Source organism: Heterocephalus glaber, unplaced genomic scaffold, assembly GCF_053883595.1.
Source record: "Heterocephalus glaber isolate CG9 unplaced genomic scaffold, H.glaber_assembly_v1.0 deba00001461, whole genome shotgun sequence".
In the NCBI taxonomy this organism is placed as follows: Eukaryota; Metazoa; Chordata; class Mammalia; order Rodentia; family Bathyergidae; genus Heterocephalus; species Heterocephalus glaber.
In genome coordinates, this window is record NW_028258308.1 from 4,079,626 (window position 1) to 4,091,784 (window position 12,159).

General features: G+C 35.6%; 1 protein-coding gene across 9 annotated transcripts in view; it reads right to left on the bottom strand.

Moving 5' to 3' along the window:
- The window catches only part of Nek1 (NIMA related kinase 1), a 182,049-nt gene that overhangs the window by 56,627 nt on the left and 113,263 nt on the right, over window positions 1-12,159 (bottom strand). For all 9 annotated transcript variants that reach the window (XM_021264929.2, XM_021264927.2, XM_087217007.1 and 6 more), the window contains 3 exons: window positions 6,134-6,265; window positions 3,440-3,505; window positions 3,136-3,364 (listed from right to left, as the gene is read on the bottom strand). In XM_021264929.2, coding sequence (XP_021120588.2) covers window positions 3,136-3,364; window positions 3,440-3,505; window positions 6,134-6,265 — 427 coding nt within the window. The remainder of the gene's footprint in view (window positions 1-3,135; window positions 3,365-3,439; window positions 3,506-6,133; window positions 6,266-12,159) is intronic.

Consider the following 12,159-nt stretch of genomic DNA (forward strand, 5'->3'; position numbering starts at 1 on the left):
CACAGAAAATATCTTTCAAAAATTAAGGTGAAATACTTAATTTATAAAAGTGTAAATAATCCATCACTTGTATTACAAGAAATGTTAAAAGAAGTCATTCAGTCTAAGGTAACATATTACATGGCAGTAACATGGAAACATAGGCCTAAACAAAGAAATTGGAAGTACCAGAAATGGTAACTGAGTGGATAAACACAAAAAGACATTTGAAAATTTAAATCTGTTTAAAAAGTAAGAGTTCTGCTTTCTACTGAGAGGAAATAAACACACATTGACCTGCGTCTCCCATTAAATATAGCTATAAAAACCAGGTGTAGTGGGGCACATTTGTGACTCCATCATTATGGGAAGCTGAGGCAGAAAGATAGCAAGTTTGAGCCCATCCTAGGTAACTTAGCAACTTAGCAAGATCCTTTCTCTAGAGAAAGAAAAGTGCTTGGCTCGGGAGCATATATACTAAAAGAGAGAGAGACAGAGACAGAGACAGAGACAGACAGAGATGGAATGCAAAATCTCCTAACATTCTTCTTTAATCTCTTTACTCCTTATCTTTTCCTTGGTCCTGTATAATCCCATGACAGTTAGAGGAGCAGCTGATAATGGGAACCCACAGGAGACCAAACCAGATGAGAAAGCTTCCTTCCTGTTAGGCAGATTATGTATGGTACCAAGAGGGTAGAGCCAACCCCTGTTGCTGTTCTTAACTTCTGGCCACATGGCTCCAAGTGTACAAGCAGAGACAAGTAACTTAAGTCTCAGCTTTCTGTCCAGATGATGAAAGAGAGGTGTCCCGGGGAGCTGGAAAATACCAGGAGATAGAGAAGAGAACAACATCCAAGAAAGTGACCCCATAAGGCTGTTTATGATTTCTTCTGCAAACCCTCCAAACATGCACGAATGTATCTATCTATTCAGCATATTAAGGACTCTGGAAACTGAACTAACAGACTACTACCCAGGTCTCAGATTAGTCAGGGTGCACATGCTAAGTAGATCCAAATAGCACTAACAAGCTTTGAAAAACAAACTGACACTGAAACCATGAGCCAAGAAGGCATCACAGGGTCACATTAAGCCACTAAGTTGTCCTAGCTGGATGCAAACTTGTGATCTTGCTGCCTCAGCCTCCCAGTGTGCTGGGATAACACGCACATACCAGCATGCCCAGCTCACAAATAAAACTTTATTGGAAATGAAACTATAGTCATACTTACTGTTGCTTTGTTCTATAGCTGTCAGAGTTGAGAATGGGTTACAGATACCAAAAGGCTTTCAAAGCCAAAACTATTCATCATATGGTCATTTAGAGAAAACATTTCTTTTCAAGTGTCCCCTGAGCACTCAGAGTATATCTATACTATTTGTTAGAGTTAACATGTAGGACCTTTCATAATCTGGCTCTGCTTAGCCCTTCCAAGGCTCTGTGGCTGTCAGTCATTGTCATGAATTTTGAACATTAGCGATCCATGTTGACTTATATCTAGTTCCCCATGCTTCACATGTCCTCTTTACTCCTGAGTTTTGATGATTCTCTGCCCTAAACCTCTGCTTGCCTTTGGATTAGCTAACTACTTCTTTCCCTCAGCGCATCACATTTTCCAGAAATTACTTCCTTGGTTTTCTGAGACTGATTTATGCCCTCATATATATTTGTTATGGTTTAGAGCAAGAACATCCCTCCAAGGTCTCCTGCACTCATAGGAAGGGCTTTTGTAAGGTGACTGAATCATGGGGGTGATACAGCTGACTGCTGCTGGGAGGTGGATCACTAGGGTGTGACCTGGAAGAGTGTATCTCCCTCGCAGGTTCCTTCCTTCTCTGTTTCCCGGCCACCATAACATGAGCTGTTTTTCTGTCAGATGCTTCCACTATGTCTTTTCTACCTTGGAGCTGGCCAACTATGGACTGAACCATGAACCGAAATAAATCTCTCCTTCTTTAAGTTGTGGAAGTCCAGTATTTTGTCCTAGACACTAGAAAGTAACTAAGACAGTATTCTTACCATAGCCTCTTGCCATCCTTTCCACTAGATCCTATCCTCAAGAGGAGGACTATGTCTTAACCATTATCATACAACTACTCGTTAAAATAGGTAGCATAGAGTAGATAATAAAAAACTGCCAAATAAATAAGCAAAATAAATGTTATCAAGACTTAGGTTTTTCTCAAGCGCAAGAAAGAATTCAACAAAAATATTTCATCAAAAAATTACTTAAAATTAAACCTGTTCATGGTCAGACTTGCCCTTGTTTAAGCTCCAGAAGAGTACATATGTTTCTATTTTGTTGATTGCTGTAACCCTGGTGCACAGGACAATGTAAGAAAATAATGGGTACTCAGGAATTATTGCTGGGTAGATGAATCATTAAGTTGTATTTTCTCAATACCTCAGCAAAGTGCTTAAGGGACCTTTTTCAGATTCTATCAAAGTTCATTCTCTGGTTCTCATTAAGAATCATTCCTGGGGCCGGGGATTTAGCTCAGTGGTTTCACCGCCTGCTGCGCAGGCTCAAAGACCCGAGTTCGATCCCCAGTACCAAAAAAAAAAAAGAATCATTCCCCACTGTGCATTGAGGGGCATGCTTATAATCCTAGCTACTCAAGAAGCTGAAGCAGGAAGATTAGAAATTCAAGGCCAAGGTGGGCAATTTACTGAAAATTGTCTCAATAAATTAAATTAAATGAATGAATGAATGAGTAAATAAACAAATAAGTGATGTGGGTGTGTAGCTCAGTGGTAGTCCACTTACTCAGCATGTGTGAGGCACTGGATTCACTCGCAGTATAAAAATAGAATAAGAATTATTCCTAGTAACAGATTAGTATAACATGGCATAAAGGGTTAAAGTAATACAATTACTTAATATATTTAATAAAATTTAAATATGTAATCATTAATTCTCTCTTACACTATACAATTCTATATAAAAATCTTTGCTACTCTTAAGACTGAATCATTTCCTACATTTTTCACATGTTACTAAGACAAGGTAGTGCTTCTCTTCTAAGAGAAAAAAATATTAAAATCGAATTCTTTCCATCTCTCTCAATCCTTGTGTTAGTTCCTTCAGAGGGTTGGCCTACAGTTTACATGTATGTTAAAACACAATAAGACATTTACATGTTTATACATACTTTCAGTTGCCAAGAAGGACGTATCCAGTGTTAACTCATCCAGGGGAATTACAAGTTGACCTCCTATCTCCCACTTCTTTCGATCAGATAAAACTGGTTTTTCCTTGTCATTTTCTTTGGCATCTTCACAAACAATTATCTCACAAGTATCAGAGTGACGCTGCTTTCCTTTTTCAACTTCTTGAGCTTTAAGGTTTTCATTTAACCTACGTAGTATTTCTCGCTTACTCTGAAACAGTTATGCTATATTTTAATATCTACATGATATAATGACTGACAGAGAAACTTTGAAAATTGAACTTACTGAAGTAGCACTGTTGGTTTTTTGCATTTCTTCTGAAGTTTCCTGGGAATCAATTAAACTTTTGTCCTAAAATACAGATAGTTACAGAAAAAGAAATTATGTTATTTTAAGTCTACCTTTGTCCTTGCTTTGGCAGCACATATACTAAAAGTTTACCTTAAAAACGCTAGCATTTTTGTTTGTATGTCAAATTGCTTATTGTGAACATTTTTGTTCTTGTAAATTGTTAACAAAGCTTCCTTCATTAGTATTAATGATAAACATTTAAATATTATTAATAGACAATATACATAAGGGCCAAATTTCAATTATTTTTCATATATTTGGAATATTGCTCACATGTTTAACTATATCCTCCTCCTCTTTGGGACTTAAGTTTTGGAAATTTAAAGTCAATGGGAGAAATTAAAAAATTAATTCATTTACTTTGTTAGAGCCAGGAAAAGTTCTAATGGATAAAATAGTCCAAGATAGGCTGTGTTATTTTGAAACTGTCTTTATATGTATATATTTTTTTCTCATTAAGCCATAGTATTAAACATTTAATACCACAGTATCACACAATTGAGGACTGGCTTTCTTCCCTAGGTAAAGATGATAACAAGAATGAGTTCTGTATCATTTGTTTCTTTAACAATATATATATTTTGCTTTCTTATTAGTGTAAAAGTGATCTAGACCACCTAGAATTTTAAAATATTTGAAAAGGAGAAATCAGTTGTTATAAAAACTATGAAAACCAAAGATATCTTCAAGACTTAAAATAACTAATATTCAAAGCTGTAAATAGGCAATGTGTATCCATGTAATACAGTAAGGAAAAACTTAGTTACATGGATAACCTCAAGTTTTTTAATATTTGAAAAAAAAGTATAGTGGTCAGTTTTAAAATAATACATGTAAATGAGACAAGGAACATTTTACCCAGTAAAGTGGCCAGGAATTATCAGTCGCTACAATCAGAGAGATGAACAGCTACTTGAGATGTAAGACTGGGTATCAGGAAGGAAACCACACAGTAAAGTGAACAATGTAGCACATCGAAGTCATCATGAGAAAGAAAAAGAGACAAAATCTTCTTGAACAACAATAGTTTGTTATACGAGGTACTGGGGAGTGATCAAGAAACATATTTTCGTACTAGGTCTTATTTTCAGAATAAACACAGGCTGTAAAAGACTAGTGAACCAATTGATACCTTCTGTTGTCTATGAAAAATGAAATTGAACAAATAAAAGGCAATGACACTGATCAACAGAGAAGGAGAAAGGGGAGTTAATGTATTATGTGATTCAATACACTATTTTCCTTTATTTGTTTTGAATTCTAAGCAGAAATTCCAAATGATAAGCCCATCTGTTTCAACCTCAGAACTCTTACCAGTAACACACTTCAGATACCTGACATGATACTTCTAAGTTTAAACTTTTCACTTGTCCATGACTGTCTGTTTTACAACTCATATGGCATACAGAGATTAAAAGTAGGAAGCAGTAGTTGACGAATTAAGTGTAATTACACTGAATCCCCTCCCATTCACTATGTCACAAAATTTCAAGTAAATGGTAATGTGTTAGACTCAAGTCCAAGTGTTAGTTATTTAAGTACCAAAGAATTTTTTAGGAGAGGATGTACTGGGAACTGAACCCAGGGTCTTCACACTGAGCTACCTCTAGCCTTTTCTAGTTCTAAATTTAATTTTATTTTTTTTGGTACCAGGGATCAAACTCAAGACCTTGCGCTTGTGAGGCAGGCAGCGGAACCACTGCGTTAAATCCCGTCTGAGCCTTTTTTATTTTTTGATTCAGGGTCTCACTAAGTTGCTCAGGCTGGGCTTGAACTTGTAATCCTCCTGCCTCAGTTTCCCACAGTGCTGGGATTACAGACATGCACCAACAGGCCTGGCAAGAAATATTTTAAAATGTAAAGATTTATTAATGATGCGGGCTGTAGTATAAAAATTTTTGTTGCTTTATTTTCAGTGCACTTTTCTATATATTTTATTCATTTAATATTCTTTTAAGGTAGAAAAGAGTCATTTTAATATAGTCTCCTCTAAGTATATGGGAAGGATGAGTTTCAGAACATCCCCACCCCTGCAGAGACCAAAATCCAGATGCTCAAGTCCCTTATATAAAATGGCATATTATTTACATATAATCTATGCACATCTTCTATGTACTGACTGCAAGTAATCCCTAGGTTACTTATAACACTTAATACAATGTAAAAAAGTGGTTATACTATAATATTTGGGGAATAATGACAAGAACAAAAGTCTACGTTCAGTACAGATGTGATCATGTTGGCCTAAGCACATAGTGCACATCAGCAACAATATTACTTTTCTTCTTTTAAATATTTTTTACTCTGGAGATGTGGAACTCTCAGAAATAGATGGCTGATTTATAACTATCTATCATGTAGTCCTGGATATAAAATCTGAGCAGAAAGGCTCAGATTCTGAGTAAGCTCAACAAATACTGAGAAGTAGTTTTTTTCCCTGGTAAAAATCATAGGAGGGCCGAGGATTTAGCTCAGTGGTTCCACTGCCTTTCTCACAAGCGCAGGGTCCCAAGTTCGATCCCGGGTACCAAAAAACCCCAAAGGAAACATTAGAAATTAATGCAATTTTGTTGAATTTATTTTAAATAACCTGTAACTCTGAAGACTTCTAAATGTTAGGGCACCTACCATACCAACTTCTTTCAAAGCTGATGTCACAGAAATAACAGCTCTCATCTGTTGCTTTGATGGGGAGCCACCTGTTTCATGCTGTTCCAAAGGTGGAAAAACATCAGAACTCTTTACTCCTTTAGCCACCAACTATAAAAAAGAATTTAATCAATATACAGGGGATTTTTATATTTGCATGAAGATTTAAAAAGCTACTAGATCACATTATGCATGTTATATACAACTAATTTTCTCATTTCTCAATTATTTATTGTTAGTGTGACAAGTGCTGGGGATAGAGCAGGGAATACAGAGAAAACACTCTGGTCTCATATATAAAAATAAACATGGGTCATGTAGGCCTAACTGAATCACTTCCATTGCATTATCAATGTTTTATAAAATGGTCCTAAAAAGCAGCCTTTTGAAATATTCACTTTCAGTCACCTCATTTTAATTTTAATCAATTATAACATTTGGTGACAAGAGAAGTATTAATTAACTTTGCACTTCAAAAAAAAACTAAACCCACTCTATAATTCCTGGAATTTTTAGCAAAATCATCTTAAAATATGAATATGAATCACCCAACATAAGAGTTATTATAAAAATATCAACATAAATGAGGATGGAAAGAACAACAGATACAGATAAGATTTGGTTCACTGAAAATATATTGCATTTATACAGGTGTTTTTAATCATTCCATTTAGATTCAAACAATCTGAAGATTCTAAACTTTGAATAAACGTGAGGAAGTGGTATTTATAGGTATGTTAACAGTAACACAGCAAGAAGTCTACTCCCTACTTCTATTTTTCCGCAAATCAATAAATGAGGCAAACAATATAGATAATAAGAAGTAGGGAGATCTTCTGCAAATGGAAAGGGAATTAAGAGATTGAGGGAAGGTGGCAGGAAGGGAGAAAAAGGAGATGAGAAAATAACTGAGATCTGTTACGTACATGTACCAACATTCCACAAAAATGTAATCATTATGCAATGTAATCATGTACTAATAAAAACTTAAAACTGAAAAAAACAATAAATGAGAATTTCCAAGGAATAAACATTACAAACATAATATTTATTTAGTATCTTCTAAGAATAAAGTAGTGATGCAGGTGTATTATTTAGGTGTCTAGACTTTATTTCTATACCAATATCTATTTTGTTCAAAAAAAGATGGAAACATTGCTTTCATCCCATAGCTCAACAAGATTGAGAAAGTAGGCTGATGTTTAAGATGTGACTATTAAAAGCTCCTTAAAATTTCTAGAGCTTGCACAAATATTCTCAAAATTATGTTGAAATATTTTGATACTGACACTTTTACTACTATCAAGTATACTTTCAAAGGTTTCATAAATTCTGAAGAAATAAAAACAAGTTCTAAAGTTCTGAACAATAGCATCCATTTTTAGGATATATAAAGTAAGTTATTTCTAAAACTATAAGACATTTCTAAAAATATCTGGCAGACACTTATAATGGGAACATTAATGAAACTCAGTAATATACTGTTCTGAAATGAGTAACATTTATAGAACCCCAATTGTATTGTGCCAATTCTGTTAAAGAAATAATTTTTCCAATTTTTTGAGAAAAAAATTCACACTATTTAATAAGAATTAATTTACCAACAAATTAAAAGATATATGAAGTGCCTAGTAATGTCAAACACAATTCTGGATATCAAATATCCAAAATAAGACTCAACATTTTTTCTCAAAGGACCATAGACTACACAAAAAAGGGAAATATATAAATTAATCAATATGTTACAGAGAAATAAAAGAAATGTGCACTAAATGAAGTGAGGTAAAACGAAACAAAACAAAAACCAGAGGAAAGACTATGTAAAGCAAGCAGGGGGACTAATAAGAACAGCCTTCATAGAGTAGTCAGTGTTTGAAGACCCCTTTACTGTTCGAGGTGGTAAAATACAGTGTTACCTCAGTTCACCAATGCTTCTGTTTATAAACAATTAGGTTCTCAAACAGGATTTGGCAAAATTTTCTTTTTGTTTGCGAACTCTGCATCGGTGTGCACGAATATGAAAGTGTTCATCTTTTCCAGAATCATGGAAAGAATTAAGTTTGTGAACCAAGGTACCACTGTATACTGGAAGCAGGATATTTCTACATTCAAATATCAAAATTATCACATATTAGTCCTGTGAGTTTTCTTTATTTAACATCTTCTATGAACTTCAAATTCTCTCTCTCTAAAATGGAATGTTGTACTCATTGCCTCCTTAAATGAAAGAATTTGCACAAAGCATGCAGGAGTGGATCAAATAAATGGTAGCAATTATTATTTAGTTTGTGTTAAATAACGTTATTTAGCTTGAACAACAAAAATCTGGTTTTAGTCTCTGAACAAATGAACTTGGCGAAGAAAAGTTTCTCATCTTTAGAATACAAAAACCCCCCCAAAACCTTCCATCTACCCTTGACCAGAATTTAAGATTTAGGTGTTACATAAGGAGGTTTTGGGACACAGAAATTGATGACAAACAGAAACCCAAAAGTCAAACTATATAAATTCAAACAAATATTTTAAATATTTAAAAAAACTTTTGGAAAGTAATTCAATTGTATGAATAATTAGATGAGATAATATAGATATAAGCAATTTCACTATAGCAAGAATAGCACTGACTTCCCTTTTCAATCTACAATACAATTTAATCATGTCAATAAAGATTATTTTAAAAGCTACTTCTAAACTTACTGGGGCAGATACGTATGACAGGAACACTGAAGAAGCTCTTAATAAAAGAAAAAAGTCACCATACCATACACATACTGTAATTATAATTCATTTAGCCATATTCTTTAAAATTCTTTCATGTGAAGGATGTAGCTTAGTGGCAGAACACGTATTCAGCATGGGCAAGGCCCTGGGTTTGGTCACTAGCAATAGAACATTTTCTTTCCTTTTCATTGCATACATAATTTTTACACAACTTAAACAAGGCAATGGCACAATACTCTGAACTATATGCATACTGGCCTAGGAAAAAATTCTAAAAACTTTCAAATGCTCAGCAGATTTTGTTCTTAAAGAATAGGAAAAGTTGGGGACGATTGAAATAGGGCAATAGGAAGATCCTGGCAAGCAGTGGAGTGGACCAGGGCAGCACCGCTGCAGGCAGATCCCAACCAGGGCCCAGCCTGGACACAAGTGGCTTCGGCACACAACCCAAGCCAAAGGGCCTCCCAGAAAACAGCTACACAGGGGGCAGGCCCTAGCCAGAAGCATGCCTAGATACCATCCAAATGTGCACAGGACCCAGCTAGAAGCCTGAGCAGACAACAGGTGAGCTCAGGGATCCAGAAGGCCACCACTCTGAACCCAGGAATTGGTGTACTGGTGAGCAGCAGAGTAAAGGCTGCTCGGTGGTTTGCTGAGAACTGAAGACCACTGGGTGAGCAAAAAGTTGCCTCAACAAAGGCACAGCAGGCTGCATCTATTGAAATGAGAAGACATGTAAACAAGTCTCAAAATCAGACTTCCAGATCACCTAAGGCAACCCCAAAGGGAAACAAGATGGAATAATCTGATACTCAATCACCTGGACACCCTGAACTGGCAACAAAAAAGGATCTGGGAAAAAAGGAATCAGAAATAATTTCTCAGAAAACAGCAGAGATTGTGCCCATGGTGTAAGATGATTAATACATGTAGAGAAGACACAGATAAAAAAATAGAGGAGCTGAGGAACATGATGGAATCCCAACAAAGGAAACAAATGCAATCCATAAAACATGGCAAACAGATTTCCAGGAGATTAAAAATTCCATGGAAAGTTTATACAGCAGAATGAGCCAATGTGAGGACAGAATTTCAAATACAGAAGATAGGATTGCAATTAGCAACCAGGAAAAGAAGAAGTTCTTAAAAATAGTAAGGGACCATGAGAAATCAGTCCAGCAGTGGCTAGAGGATGCAAAGAAGAATAACATAATATTGATCAGTGTCAATGAAGAAACAGGAGAGAGTGCAGATGACATAAAAAAATGTTCACAGAAGTGATGGCAGAAAATTCCCCAAGTAGGGGAAAAGAGTTGACATACAGATAAGTGAGGCATACAGGACTCCAAATAGCCTTATCAAAAAAAATCTACAATAGGCATATAATTGTTAAGATTCCAGAAATCCAACAGAATAAAATTCTACAATCAATTAGACAAAATAAATAAATCACATAACAAGGAAAGCCCAAAAGAATCACAGCAGACTCAGCACAAATCCTCAAGGCAAGGAAAGCTTGGAGTGACATATTTCAAGCCCTAAGAGAAAACAACCTCCAACCCAGATTGATGTACCCTGCAAAACTATCTTTCAAAATTGATGGTGAAATAAGATACTTTCATGATAAAGAGCACCTTAAGAAATTCATGAATACCAAACCAGCACTCGAAAAAATTTTAAACAATATCCTAGGAAAAGACAATGAGGATCACAACCCCAGGAAGCCCAGCAGAATGGATCTTTCAGGCACGACAAGAAATTAAACACAAAGAGGAGAATTCAACAAAAGAAAAAGTCACAACAAGGAAGTTAAGTCGTATCAGTTATAAATGACGATGTTAATGGTCTCAATTTACCATTCAAAAGAAATAGACTGGCAGAATGGGTCAAGAAGCAACATCCAACAATATACTGCATACAAGAAACACAGTTAGGGGCCGGGGATTTAGCTCAGTGGTTCCGCTACCTGCCTCGCAAAAGCAAGATCCTGTGTTTGATCCCTGGTACCAAAAAAAAAAAGCACACTTAATTACAAAAGAAGCTCACAGACTGAAAGTTAAAGGGTGGAAAACAATACTCCATGGAACAGGAACGCCCCCAAAAGCAGGAGTAGGTATCCTCTTTGCAGATCAAGTGGATTTCAAACCAACACTGATTAAGAGAGACAAAGAAGGACACTATATCCTTATAAAGGGAACAACTCAAGAGGAAGAGATGACAAACATAAATATATAGGCATCAAACACTAGTGCACCCAACTATATAAAACAAATACTAATGGACATGGAAAATCAAATAAGCACTAATACAACTGTAGTGGGGGACCTCAGCACCCCACTGTCACAAATAGATAGATCAACTAGACAAAAAACTAAGCAACGAAATACTAGAACTCAAACTCCTGAACAAATTAACTTAAAAGATGTTTATAGACTGCTCCACACCACAAAATCAGAATATACATTCTTTTCAGCTGCACATGGGTCATTCTCCAAAACTGACCACATACTTGCTCAAAGAACATGTTTAAGTAAGTGCAAAGGAAGTGAAGTTATCCCCTGTATATTATCAGACCATAGTGCTATGAAATTGGAGATCAACAGCAAAAGAAACCACAAAAATTTCATAAACACACGGAAACTGAACAACACACTTTTGAATAACCAATGGGTCACAGAGGAAATTAAAGAAGAAATCAGACAGTTCCTTCAATTAAATGACAGTGGCAATACAACATTTCGGAATCTATGGGACACAATGAAAGCAGTCTTATGAGGGAAATTCATAGCAGTGAATGCTCATACTAGGAAAACAGAGCGAACCCAATTAACAACCTGATGCTAAACCACAAGCTTCTAGAAAAAGAAGAGCAGGAAAAAGCCAAAGCTCATACAAGGGAGGAAATTATAAAGATCAGAACGGAAATCAATGCAATGGAGACTAAGAAAATAATACAAAAAAATCAATGAAGCCAAGAGTTGGTTCTTTGAAAGAATCAACACAAGTGACAAACCCTTAGCCAACCTTATCAGAAAAAGGAAAGAAAAGGCCCAAATCCATGCAATTAGGAATGAAAAGGGTGAAATTACAAGAGACCCAGTAGAAATCCATAGGATCATCAATACCTACTTCCAGAACCTATATGCCAATAAGATGGAAAACACAGAAGAAATAGACAGATTCCTAGATACAGATGAATTGCCAAAGTTGAACGAAGAAGACCTAAAAATTCTAAATGACTCAATATCAATCAATGAAATTGAAAATGTAATTAAAAACTTACC